General features: G+C 44.0%; 1 protein-coding gene across 1 annotated transcript in view; it reads right to left on the reverse strand.

The window, feature by feature from the left end:
- Nucleotides 1-11,242, reverse strand: part of LOC134467831 (protein HID1-like) — a 43,068-nt gene extending 31,826 nt beyond the window's left edge. The window contains exons 1-4 of the mRNA XM_063221776.1: nucleotides 11,120-11,242; nucleotides 10,028-10,177; nucleotides 8,291-8,461; nucleotides 1,557-1,673 (exon numbers count right to left, since the gene is read on the reverse strand). Of these exons, the coding sequence (XP_063077846.1) occupies nucleotides 1,557-1,673; nucleotides 8,291-8,461; nucleotides 10,028-10,177; nucleotides 11,120-11,185 (504 nt within the window). The 5' untranslated portion in view covers nucleotides 11,186-11,242. The remainder of the gene's footprint in view (nucleotides 1-1,556; nucleotides 1,674-8,290; nucleotides 8,462-10,027; nucleotides 10,178-11,119) is intronic.
- Between the last annotated feature and the right edge of the window lie 1,439 nt (nucleotides 11,243-12,681).

A 12,681-nucleotide genomic window follows, 5' to 3' on the forward strand; every position in this document is an offset into this window, starting at 1 on the left:
AGAGCACAGCACACGCACGTTTCATTTGGGATGACGCTGTGTGTGTGTGTGTGTGTGTACGCTAATGAATATGTTACACATGTGTGCACATACTGTATGTCAGAGTCTGATACATGCAGTAACTGTATGTGCTTGTTTAAGAGGGAAAGGACAATACAGATAAAGATAGAGAAAGAAAGAAAGAAAGAAAGAAAGAAAGAAAGAAAGAAAGAAAGAAAGAAAGAAAGAAAGAAAGAAAGAAAGAAAGAAAGAAAGAAAGAGAGAGAATAGCAGAAATCGAGTAATGCCAGCTATAGAGCCATCTGGAAGGCACTCAAGGTGGTGCCTGCACACACAATACTGAGAGCCGGAGAGCTGTATGGCTCTATTCAATGATTACTTAGCCTTGGGCAAACAGCCGAGCCATTTAAATACAGTGCAAACGGATTGGGCACATTAATGACTGTGAGTATCCTTGTTTTACATCAGTGCGTCAGAGGGAGCCGGGCCATGACTGTTAGGAGTGACTAAAACTGTTTACAGATGACCAACGTACAGGTACTCCCTCTGAGTGACGTTGAGATGTTTTTGCATGAGAAACTGATAAAAGGAGCCTGAGAGAGAGAGAGGGGGGGGATATGGAGATATTCTCGAAAAGTTATGACTGCCGGAGAGCAATTATGACTGAGAGAATCATTTCATAATCCACAAGATATTGGCATTTTGTACATGTTTTGTATCCACTGGCCCTCCCAATGCATATAATACACAGACTAATCTTATCTACAGTATGTGGGTCAATGAGGGTTTTTTTTTGTACCAGACACCAGGTGTTACAAACTAATTCTCATAAATTAATTGGTAATTAACAAGCAATGCATAATATGCTTCTAAAGTAATCCAATAACAAATTAACAAAATCATTTAGTGCATACAGTAGTTGCATTAGCTTGTTGCACCACCTGCACATCTGCTACTACACAAATGTCATTGACTCATGGAAGCATCAACAACATGCTCTGTGTCTGTATTGGTCCATCTAATATGATAATAAACCGGCCTTGCCACTGCAGTCCTCCTGTGGTTCTGTTCTCAGTTATCTTGTTTTCAAGCACCCCAGATTAGCATACGGCCTATAGGCCTGCCAAGCCTGTGGCTCCAACACTGAGTTAGGCCTTTGGTGTTATATTGTTTCATTCAGTAAAGGTTGCTTTCTACCATATGTCTTTTTGGTACAGTTAGATAGAGCTCATCAAGACATTTACTTTGATATATAGAAATCATTATCTAAACCCTCAAATCATGCTGGGAATGCTGGGAAACTTATATCACGATTAGAGAAATTGAGATTTTAAAAAACAATCGAGATTTTAAAAATGAATCATGATTAAAGGCTTAATTTCATTATTCAATTATATTGATTATTATTATTGATTATATTTGTGAAAATGTCAACTGGGCCCCAAGTTGGAAAGGGTAGGGGAATCCCTGTAATAAAGCATCCTCACCACTCTTTGTGGCTTTGTATGCAATGTCATGTAACGTAATTCAATGTAATGTAGTGTAAGCATCCTCACCACTCCTGGCTTCTTGTGGCTTTGTACGGTGAAGTCTGGGCAGAATAGCAGGTCAGCTATAGCCATCAGAAGGGACTCCGCTAGCGGTCTCGAACCTTCATCATCACACTCTTCATCCTGTAGGAGATAACGCACATCATCATCCTCATCCTCCTGTAGAATTCACAACACTAACACCATCATAACACACCGACCACCACCACCATCATCATCATCATCATACCCCTCTTCAACACCACACTCTTCCTCCTGTACCACAGCATACACACAGGGTTGCCCATTTTGATTATTATAAGCAACTTTGGGCTTCTGTTTTTGAGCAGTCACTTTAAATTTTGTACAGTTGCAGGCTGCGTTTTTTTTGGGTTTGTTCTTTTCAGGATAGGGTTTGATATTTGCAGGTTTGGAACTTACTGCTTCTTAATGACAAATAATTTTTTCTCACTCATCCTTACAATTTAACCTACAACAACATTGTTAAGTCCCACTCTCTGTGCCTCGGTCACTTGCATGGATTTTAGCTCCTAAAGAGCAAGGCACCTGACTAACGGCTCAGCCCAAACTCTTCGGTCGCTTCTTTTGGGTTTGTTTTCAGGACACCAATCGACACGAGGACACCGATCTCTCACAAGATCTGGCAACACCACACACACACACACACACACACACACACACACACCACCACCCTCTTCCTCCTGTACCACAACACTCATCATCATCATCATCATCATCATCATCATAACGACCCTCTTCCTCCTGCAGGACACACAAACACATAATAACAACATGAACACAATCGTCACCCATCTCTTCCATCTGTAGGACACAAAACAAATACCATCCTGAATAACAAGTCACCCCCCTTTTCCTCCGGTAAAAACACAATACAAGACACAACAACGTCATCACAACACAAACACCTTCATCCTATCCTCTTTACCACAACACAAACAGAATGACACACATCATCATCCTCCTCCTGCTCCTCCTCCTTCTCTTGAATCTCCCCATCTTCAACAAAACACTAACACCTTCTTCTCCCTCACACACAACATCATAATCTCGACACAAGCACTTTCATCATCCCCCTCTTCCTGCTGAAGGAGACACAACACAAACAGGGGCACAGGCCTTAATGGAGATACATTAATTAAGCTAATAATTACAGAGTGCATACTGGCCAAAGTATATATTGGGACTTCAACACTAACTCCTTGCCAGCAGTCAGCAAAACATTAAATCAAACTGCTGTCATAATTATTGGATACATCATCATGCAAAGTGACATGTACATGTGATTGTACTGTACCATGCATTTTCTTCATCCATTACATGATGTGAAGCGTCATAACTCAGACTTCAGGATAATTATATATCTGCAATCAATAATTACATTTCTTTCAACCATAAATGCGTATTTTGCATCACATATGAAAGTATGGAGGTTGTGTCATTGCCCTTTCGACTTCCTTCCAACCATCAATTAGATGTCTTTATAGTCGTCAAATGATCCATGTTCAGACCCAGGATTTAACAGATGAGTGCTTTCTCACCTGCAAGGAATGTTTGGCGAAAGTCACCAAGGGATACAGCACAGCTCCCAGGCATGCAGGGTAAAGGACACACAGAAACCTACTAAAAGTCTTCCCAAACACACACAGTCTCACTCAGTCTGTACACAAAACTCCCTCACACACATGCACACCCCGCACCCACACACACATTCACACACCACACAATCTCTCTCTCTCTGTCTCTCTATCCCTCTCTCTGTCTCTCTCTCTTCCTCTCTCTCTCTCTCTCTCTCTCTCTCTGTCTCTCTCTCTTCCTCTCTCTCTCTCTCTCTCTCTCTCTCTCTCTCTCTCTCTCTCTCTCTCTCTCTCTCTCTCTCTCTCTCTCTCTCTCTCTCTCTCACACACACACACACACACACACACACACACACACACACAGACTCACACACACACACAATCAGTTCCCAGGCACCTGTTCGTGCCTTACAGGATTCTTAGTGCAGCATTCAGCCATTCACTCGCTCGGCTTTCTACTCCATCCAGGGTTCCACTTTAATTAGCAGTAATCCAACACCAGAGCCAGCCTCGCTATCTGGAGCCAAACCGCACAATATCTGCAGTGTTCAAGCCCAGCAGCCCTCTCCTCTCCTCTCCTCTCCCCACAGGGACTATGGTACTTCCTCAGACCTACCAAGGGCCATGGGCCCAAGAATCTAATGCCCAAACCTCTATATTTCCATTCTCATATTGCGTCAAAATCACACTTTTAACCACTGAATTTTCCATTTTTCTCAGGGAACAACCCCCCAAACCCAACAGCATAGATTCCCATCTGGCCTGAAACTCTCATTCATTTTGTAAACTAGCAGCACCCATTGTGTGGGGGCCTGTCTTCTTGTCTGGCCAAGGGGCCCATGGAATCATAATCCGTCTCCGTCTCCCCACGATGGTCCACAATCTCTTCCCACTGTGGACCAGGCACTAGGGGAAGCGAGGAGAGGAAGTGGCGTGGGGTAGAAGGAGAAGGGCTGGGAGGGGGGTGAGGTAGTGTTCAAGCCCACCACGGCCCACCACCTCTTCTGACCGCACGTTACACCTATATGTTGCTTCCTGCTTAACCTGAAGTAAAGACACAACTCACAGCAAAAGGGCTGACTGTCTCCGTGTGCGTTATTCTCTGTGAAAATACACCACAGGCGGGATCTAGGAGAGGAGGCGGCCAGTGTCTGGGAGGATGAGGAGGAGGAGGAGGAGGAGGAGGAGGAGGAGGAGGAGGAGGAGGAGGAGGAGGAGGAGAAGGGCTGGGGTGAGGTGGTGTGGGGTAGGGTTGGGTGAGACGGGTATTGACTGAAAGACTGGCTGGGGTGGTGTGAGGTGCGGTGGAGAGGGGGGCTGGGTTGGTGTCAGGTGCTGTGGGGAGGAGGGCTGGGGTGGGGTGCAGTGGAGAGGAGTGTTGGCTGAAAGGAGGAACACTTCATCCATTTGAGCCTTCAGAGCAGCGTGGGGACCAGATACAGGGCTGTATGTGGTAGCAGTATGTAGCTCAACTTACAGGTAAAAGGCTCTCACTGACCCTCACTTCAGTAGGGAGAGGAAGTAAAGTGAAAAAGGAGAAAAGAAGACTGAAAAAGGAAATGGGGGAAAAGAAATAGAGAAACGATAGAGAAAAAGAACAAAAGAGAAAAAGAGAAATAGAGACCAGAAAAGGGAGGAGGTTGGAGGGGAAAGATGTGGAAAAAACAGTTGACAGAAAGAAAGGAGAGGAGAAGAGTGGAACGCTGAAAGTAGAGTGTGAATGAAAGTGTGTGAGAGAGCGTGAGAGAAGATGTCTGTTTGTGAGAGGAGAGAGAGAGAGAGAGAGAGAGAGAGAGAGAGAGAGAGAGAGAGAGAGAGAGAGAGAGAGAGAGAGAGAGAGAGAGAGAGAGAGAGAGAGAGAGAGAGAGAGCACGTAAGAGAGCTGCGGGAGAGAGAGAGAGAGAGAGAGAGAGAGAGAGAGAGAGAGAGAGAGAGAGAGAGAGAGAGAGAGAGAGAGAGAGAGAGAGAGCACGAGCAAGAAAGAGCATGAGAGAGAGAGAGAGAGCGCGAGAGCGAGCAAGAAAGAGCATGAGAGAGAGAGAGAGAGAGAGAGAGAGAGAGAGAGCGCACGTGAGAAAAAGAGAGGCAATGAGAGAAGGGGCCCCAGCTAGCTGGCTAGATGATGACATGTGGAGTTTATGTTGATGGGGAATAAAGTCGAGGGAAAAGAGGTGCTGAAAGATCAAACTGAGGAGCTGGGATAGATAGGTCACCCCTTCTAAACACCTGTGCTGTGCCAGGCTCTCATTTTCCCTGAGGTGCATTCTCGCTTATGAAGGATCCAGTAAATCAAAACACATTACGTACGGTAAATTCTCTCTGCATCATCTGTCATGAAAGATCTGAAGAATAATAATTATTAAGGTACATCAAAGGATCTAGATCAGATTTCCCACAGATTTTTTATACTGACTCGGGTTGAGTTATTTGAATTACATGAGTGATACTTATATTATCATTAAAATACATCGGTCCTTGAATACTAAACAATCAGTCATCTTTATTTTATTATTTATTTTAAACATACTAGAGGAGAGAAACACAACCGACGACACAGCAGACAAATCAATGCAGCCGTCCACTTCACTGTTGAATAGTGATGAATAACGTATTGGTGATTAGCATTCATTACACTTATACAAATAAGAGTGTGCATTAGCATCTTATTAGCCCATGTATACTCATCTCCATGACTACAAACCCCTCATTTCCAAACCACTGTCTTTTCATACTGTATGATGCATTTGAAATATTTTTTCCAGTATTTCTACTAAAAAGTTTGGTACTTAAAGTGCTGATGACACGAACATGAATGGAAATGGAGGGAGCAAATGAGATTGTTTTACAAAATAATGAATTTCTCACAAGGCATAGTTCCCCTCTTCCTACCTCTCTGTACCATGTAAATGGCACAAGGAACTGAGTAATACAGCAACAATGTACTTAACCATATCTTGATAAACAATAGGATGTCATGCGGGCAAACCATATCCTGATGTACAGTACCTACAAAACTCCACTTCAGACTGTAATAGTGAAGAGACTTGGGGCCTATACTGCAAAGCTGGCTCAAGAGTAAACCAGTTTAATTTAAGAGGTAAATCGTCTAATAGAAGAGCCTAAAGAAAATGAGGACTCCAGGCTCTTATATTAGATGATTTACCTCTTAACTTAACCTGGTTTACACCCGAACCAACTTTGTAGAATACTGTAGGGCCTACAGTGTATACTTTGTAGTATACAGTGTAGGCCCTTGGTGTCTTGATGTCTAGAGAAGCAGTTATCCTTGGGTCAGAGCCAATGTCTGCCAACCGTCTAGAAGGGAAGTACAAAGGCATACACACAGCAAGGCACTGCAGTGTATCCCATTCTTTAGCGGGAACTGTAAGTGTATTGCAGGCTTTAGAAAAATGGTCATCAACTTCTGTTTTGAACAAGTGGCCCCTTGATTTCATCATGAGCCTCCCAAGGCCCCTGGGACTCCTCAGAAGCCTGTTGATGTCCTCCTTATTATTACCAAATATAATAGACTATTGCCCCCAATGGCAACTGAGCAACCCCCCTCTCAGCTGTATCCTTCTCAACGCCCCATTGAGGAACACTACGTAAGAGGGAACTGCACTGTACTGCATCCCAGGCTTTAGAGAGGAACTACATAATATATATTATACTCAGCAGGGTAATGCAGCATATCCCAGGCATTAGGGGAAACTGCATACAGATACACACGGCACTGTACTGCAATGTACAGTATCCCAGGCTGAGGCTTTGTCAGGATATTGTGTAACAGCTGCCTGTTCACAGCGTGTCCTGTTGAGATTTCCCGAGGTAGCCGTGGTGTGAAGCAGTGCCACTACAGAAACTGTGCACAGTGGTCAATGGTTCATAGGAGAGCAGAGTCACTAACTGAGAATATTGTTGAATATTGTTGTTTTGAGCAATTTCAAAGAAGCCACTAAGGAGTGCCTCTAGAGTGTGTTTCTCAAAAGCGTAGTTTCTAATCAAGTTAGCAACTTACTTGGTTGCAATGCAATTTACCATTGGCAACCTACTGAGCTACTAACTGGTTCGCAACGATGCTTTCGAGAAACGGGGTCCAGCTCTAGTAGCTCCTCCACACACAGACAAACAGACAGACAGACAGACAGACAGACAGACAGACAGACAGACAGCTTAAGACAATAGCCAGGAAAGAGGGTCGGTATATTTTCCTACTTCCTGGATAGTGATTCTGTTTAGAAATAGTTGTTTCCTCTATTGTAACTAGAGCATAATGTCAGCATTCCCTGCAGTTTCAGATAGGTTCAATTTGCTGTTACAGCCCGTCTACATTGCCATTGCGGAATGGATTTACAAGGCGAGTTGGTCAAACCAATGCTTGCAGTGAGTTGAAGTCGCAAAAGCCAGGATATCTTGCCCGAGCCCATTCCTCACTCCCTGGGTTCATTCCAATATGCAGGCTCCTGTCGTCCACTTGTGCTTGTGGTCTCACATTTTGCTGACACCTCTGTGGAGAAAGCAATTAAAGGGGTATGCCACTATTTTGGGGCTTAATACAGTTAAAATCTTTGGCCAGGGTTTATAAAGGTGGTAAAGTGTCTTATTTTCATGCTAAGTGTTGTCTTGCTTTAAGACAAGTTAAAAGAGGGAGTATGTTGCTAAGCTAGCGAAAGTCAATGGATCACTGTAGCATGCTACAAGCTACACGGATCCATTGACTTTCACTAGCTTAGCGACATACTCCCTCTTTTAACTTGTCTTAAAGCAAGACAACGCTTAACATGAAAAATAAGAAACTTTACCACCTTTATAAACCCTAGCCAACGATTTTAACTGTATCAAGCCCCAAAATAGTGGCATCCCCCTTTAAGTTTCCCCACTGTCAGCCTAGCCACAACAATTTCTGGTGGACAATTCTTCATTCACCATCCCGTAAACTTGGAAATGAGAAAATGACATAAGAATTGAGCTTTTGCGATACATTGCAATAAAATGCTGTTGTTGGTGACGTCATCACGAGGCCGCGAGGAGGCAAGTGTGCAAGGGTGTACGGGAGTCAGCATATTGGAATCCACCCCCTGAGTCATATGCACACACACTCTCTCACACACTCACACACGCACTTACGCACGCACGCACTCTTACCCCGGCCCGTCCAGCGCCCGGCAGAGTGGACCAGAAGAAGCCTCTCCAGTCTGCGTCCTCGAAGATGTAGGGCAGGACTCTGGTGAGGAGGCGGGCACAGTTCAACACCACCTGACGCTCCTTCTCCGATGGGCAGCCCGACGCCGCTCCCTGCACCAGCCTCTCCACCGCCTGACAGGGAAGAATATAAGATGAGGTAGGGAAGGAGATATTATTTTTAACAAAGCCAACCATGACGAAGAGGATAAGTTGTTAAGCCTCTCCACCGATTGACAGGGAAGAATAGGAAGACCAGAATGTATATTGTTTAAGGACAACTCCACCCTTTTTTTATTTTCACATACGGTATTTGCAGTTTTTCCAAGTGTGTCTAATTTTCTTCTCAGTGCATTCTGAACTTAAAGGGACACTGTGTGAGATTTTTAGTTGTTTATTTCCAGAATTCATGCTGCCCATTCACTAATGTTACCTTTTTCATGAATACTTACCACCAGCATCAAATTCTAAGTATTCATTATAACTGGAAAAATTGCACTTTTCGTACATGAAAAGGGGGATCTTCTCCATGGTCCGCCATTTTGAATTTCCAAAAATAGCTATTTTTAGCAGCAAAAATGACTGTACTTGGACCATACTAGAAAATATTTGTTTATTACTTAGTAAACTTTCATGTAAAGATCAAATTTGGCAACAGGCAGCCCAGTTTCAATGAGCAGCATAGTTGCAGTACCTTTTTTGACATTTCCTGCACAGTGTCCCTTTAAATTTATTAGTATTAAAATTATTAGCATAGCTTAGCATAATCACTGGAAGCGGATAGAACCATTAGCAAGGTCCTGCCTCTCCTCCTCTTTAGGGGCATCTCAACACCTTTCCCTGTACCAGCCTGACAGGGAATCATGGTGCCGTTTTGACGGTGAAAAATCCTGTAGAATTAACACCCTGCAGAATGCCATAATAGACCTGATTTTCTCTGAGTAGCAAAATCACATTCATGCCAATCAAACAATCACTGAGAGCAATGTGTAGATTACAACACTTTCTGAACACATAAACAACAGGTGTAATAATTATGCATTTCTAAATCGCACTCTGTCCTAAGTTTAACAGCTTCATCACAAGTCCTTGTGCTGTCTTGCAGTTTTGCCACAGGTAAAGCGGCCCCACACAAAGTTACCAGCTGCCACCTCTGATGGTGCTGCTTCTCTGGCTTCCACGGCAACAGACCACAGAGTATTCTGGGAGAACAACAGCATTCCAGTGACTATGTGATGTTAGGCTACAAGCAAACACAGCGGGACACTTAACAGACTATGTAGCCAATAACAGCCACATTTACACGAGAAACCTCCTCTTTTTACTCGATCTCCTGTATCAAGTCAACCACCTTACCGGTATGTACCTCTATATTGGTAGGTTCCAGCCAAGGCCCCCCCCTCACTGTCACTGATCAGAACAAATTTGCACCAGACAATTTTTGTGCACCCCCTATATGTTAAATAATGATGATATTAGTAGCCTATGTTCAGAGAAGCAGTAGAATATTGTGCAGTTCTTAACTAATGGGATATTGTTTAACTTAATTGTAATTATTTAGGTGTACATTCATGATTCTATCATTTATTTTGTTTTGCATTACCTTTTCTTCCAACTTGCCATGAACACCCTAGCACCCCTTTGCGGCCCCCACTTTGAAACCACTGCCTTACAGCACAGGGTTGCCAAGTTGGTAAGTACCTTATAGCACAGGGTTGCCAGGTTGGAGGGGGATTCCTCTCGCACGGCACGGATTTCTGCTGCTGGTACCAGAGCAAAGACATCCTGGATGTTGGTGGTGGTGTCGGCCCAGAACTGGTCCCAGAAGGCATCATCCGTGGCCTCCACTGGCTAAAGAACGAGAGAAGGGCTTAGTCACATTGGTCTTTACAGTGAACAAAATTTATTTGAGGTTACAACAGAGGTGGGCAAACTCAGGCCCGGGGACCACATGCGGCCCACAGCCATTTCATCTGGCCCGCAGAGCCGTTATAATAAAGATACTTTTGAAATCAAAAGTTATATACTCTTACCTGACTGCCTCTGGTCTTACCCAACATTCTTAAAATGGAGGCCTTGTGGTTTTAACCAAGGCCACTTTGTTGCATGCACATTATGTCTTATTATTATACAGGCAAGTTGACATCTGCAGGTGACATCTGCCCTTCCATCAATACTTCAAACCCAGTGTGGCCCTTGGACAGAAATAATTGTCCACCTTTGGGTTATAGCCTAGCCCACTCAACGAGAGAGAGAGAGAGAGAGAGAGAGAGAGAGAGAGAGAGAGAGAGAGAGAGAGAGAGAGAGAGAGAGAGAGAGAGAGAGAGAGAGAGAGAGAGAGAGAGAGACGCAGGTGGAAACGCAACTTCAGTTCAACTGAAGACATCACACGTCACCAACAACCGGATTTTCATAGGCTATTAATATTAATCTAATGAGTTACCGTAGGCATACTCTCTCATTTTATACTAGGAGATTAAATATCAAGATCTATTGTGTGGCAACTAGTCGCTTTATTCCAGCCATTATTTTCCAACTGGATTCGGACGGATGGCGTGGTTGTCAAAAATAAACATTAAGTTTCATCAGGCAAAGTAATTGGAAAGAAGCCTGTTCTTTAGTTAGCGACTTTTACTAGCGACTTTGAACTTCAGCACACCAGCACAGTTCATCTTTTTAAACTTTTTGGATGCCATCTGGAAACAAGATTGCGGTCATAAAGGGTTCGTAGACTACCCACGCGCAAAACAATTCAGTTTAAAACAAAAGAATAGTAGAACTAGTATTTCAAACCTGTGTTTTTGTGGTGAGTTGTATCACTGCTTTCCTAAAACGTAATTTAGAGTCCGAGTTTCCCATTTTTAAACCCCTATCCACAGTCGGCGGCTGAGTATCCTGTTGACTCTCATCTGTGCACTACCCACCTCCACCTCTACGGCATGCGCGCGCGTCTAGCAACCACTTCAAGCGAGCAGGATCTAGAGGAGGAAACTTCCGGGTTCTGAAAATAAATGCCAATATTTGTTCACATCACACAAAATAGAGTAATGTGTTACGTGTTCTTTTAGCTAATGGGAGAAATAAGAGAGGGCTTTTAATCGTGCAACCGAAACTTCACGAACTTTGTAACTTACCCGCAGCCATCCCAAATTGGCAGGTTTACGCGCATAATAATTCATCTGAATCATTCAACGTTATAGGCCTAATTATTTCTGACATGAATGCACATTTTAGTCAAAGGTAAATGTTGAAGTCATTTAAATGAAAGACGGGTCTATTAATAAAGTAGCCAAGTCGAGTAGGCAACAGTAGGCCTACGTGCGCCGTCTGGTTTTACTTTGTTTTGTTTTGTTTTGAATCATGGATAGACGTACATGCCCAGGGTACTTGTTCACTCACAACAAGTGCACGGGCTACTGTCCCTTGTCTCATGAGTTCTGAAGAATGACTAAAATTACCAGGTAACGTCAATGGGGTTGAAAACCGCATGGCGCGTGCTGCCCTCTAAAGGTGTATCACCATGCATTCCTCTCCCACTATTCAGGCAACCACTACTCATGACTGGACTGGTCATGTGGCATACAGGGCATTTTTCCTGGTGGGCAGATAGACATAATCAGGGGCCAATGCTTTTTTAGTTATCAGTTTTTTTGGGGGGGATTTTCAAAATGTCCCCTTGAGGCCAGCCCACAATTGAGATGATTACGGCCCATCTGTGCATCCTTAATATACAGTGGCCCAAAGCTGGATTGGCCAGAAGGCATACAGGGCATTTGCTCGGGGGAATGTTGATGATTTTGGCTTGGCCCTCCCCTCCCCTCATGCCACTACAGCAGGCATTTCCGTGTCAGATTTAAGTATTCATTTCGGCCGTTGTGATCAAAACAGCTCGTAATAGAAGACAAAAAATGATGTCACAGGCTTCATTGTCTCGTTCAATGCCTGGCGGGTCAGTCTTGACTGAATGCCCAGTCTGACATTGCCCAATTTTTTTCTCCCAGTCCAACCCTGCAGTGGACTGAGTCCATCACAATTGCAGTATGAGGCTGAGGGCGAAGGGCTGGTACCAAAAATGCGCGGGCTGGGTTGTGGCCCCAGTGCAGCCCTGATGCCAGTAGCTAACCCCAGCCCAAGATAAGTCTATTGAGTGAGATTTTAATTCCCTCAGCCTTCCAAGCCTTAATTAATCGCTTCAAGACAAGAGAGGCGAGAGGCGTACCCAAGAGTGGTTGGAATCTATAATCATAATTGCACACAGCTGAGCTAAACTCTCAAATGAAACATCAAATAGGATTGGATGAGACCCCTCTGGAGCATCTGTGTCCTCCAGCACCTCAATGATTTCAGTTCAATGA

This window comes from Engraulis encrasicolus, chromosome 17 (genome assembly GCF_034702125.1).
Source record: "Engraulis encrasicolus isolate BLACKSEA-1 chromosome 17, IST_EnEncr_1.0, whole genome shotgun sequence".
NCBI classification, from domain to species: Eukaryota; Metazoa; Chordata; class Actinopteri; order Clupeiformes; family Engraulidae; genus Engraulis; species Engraulis encrasicolus.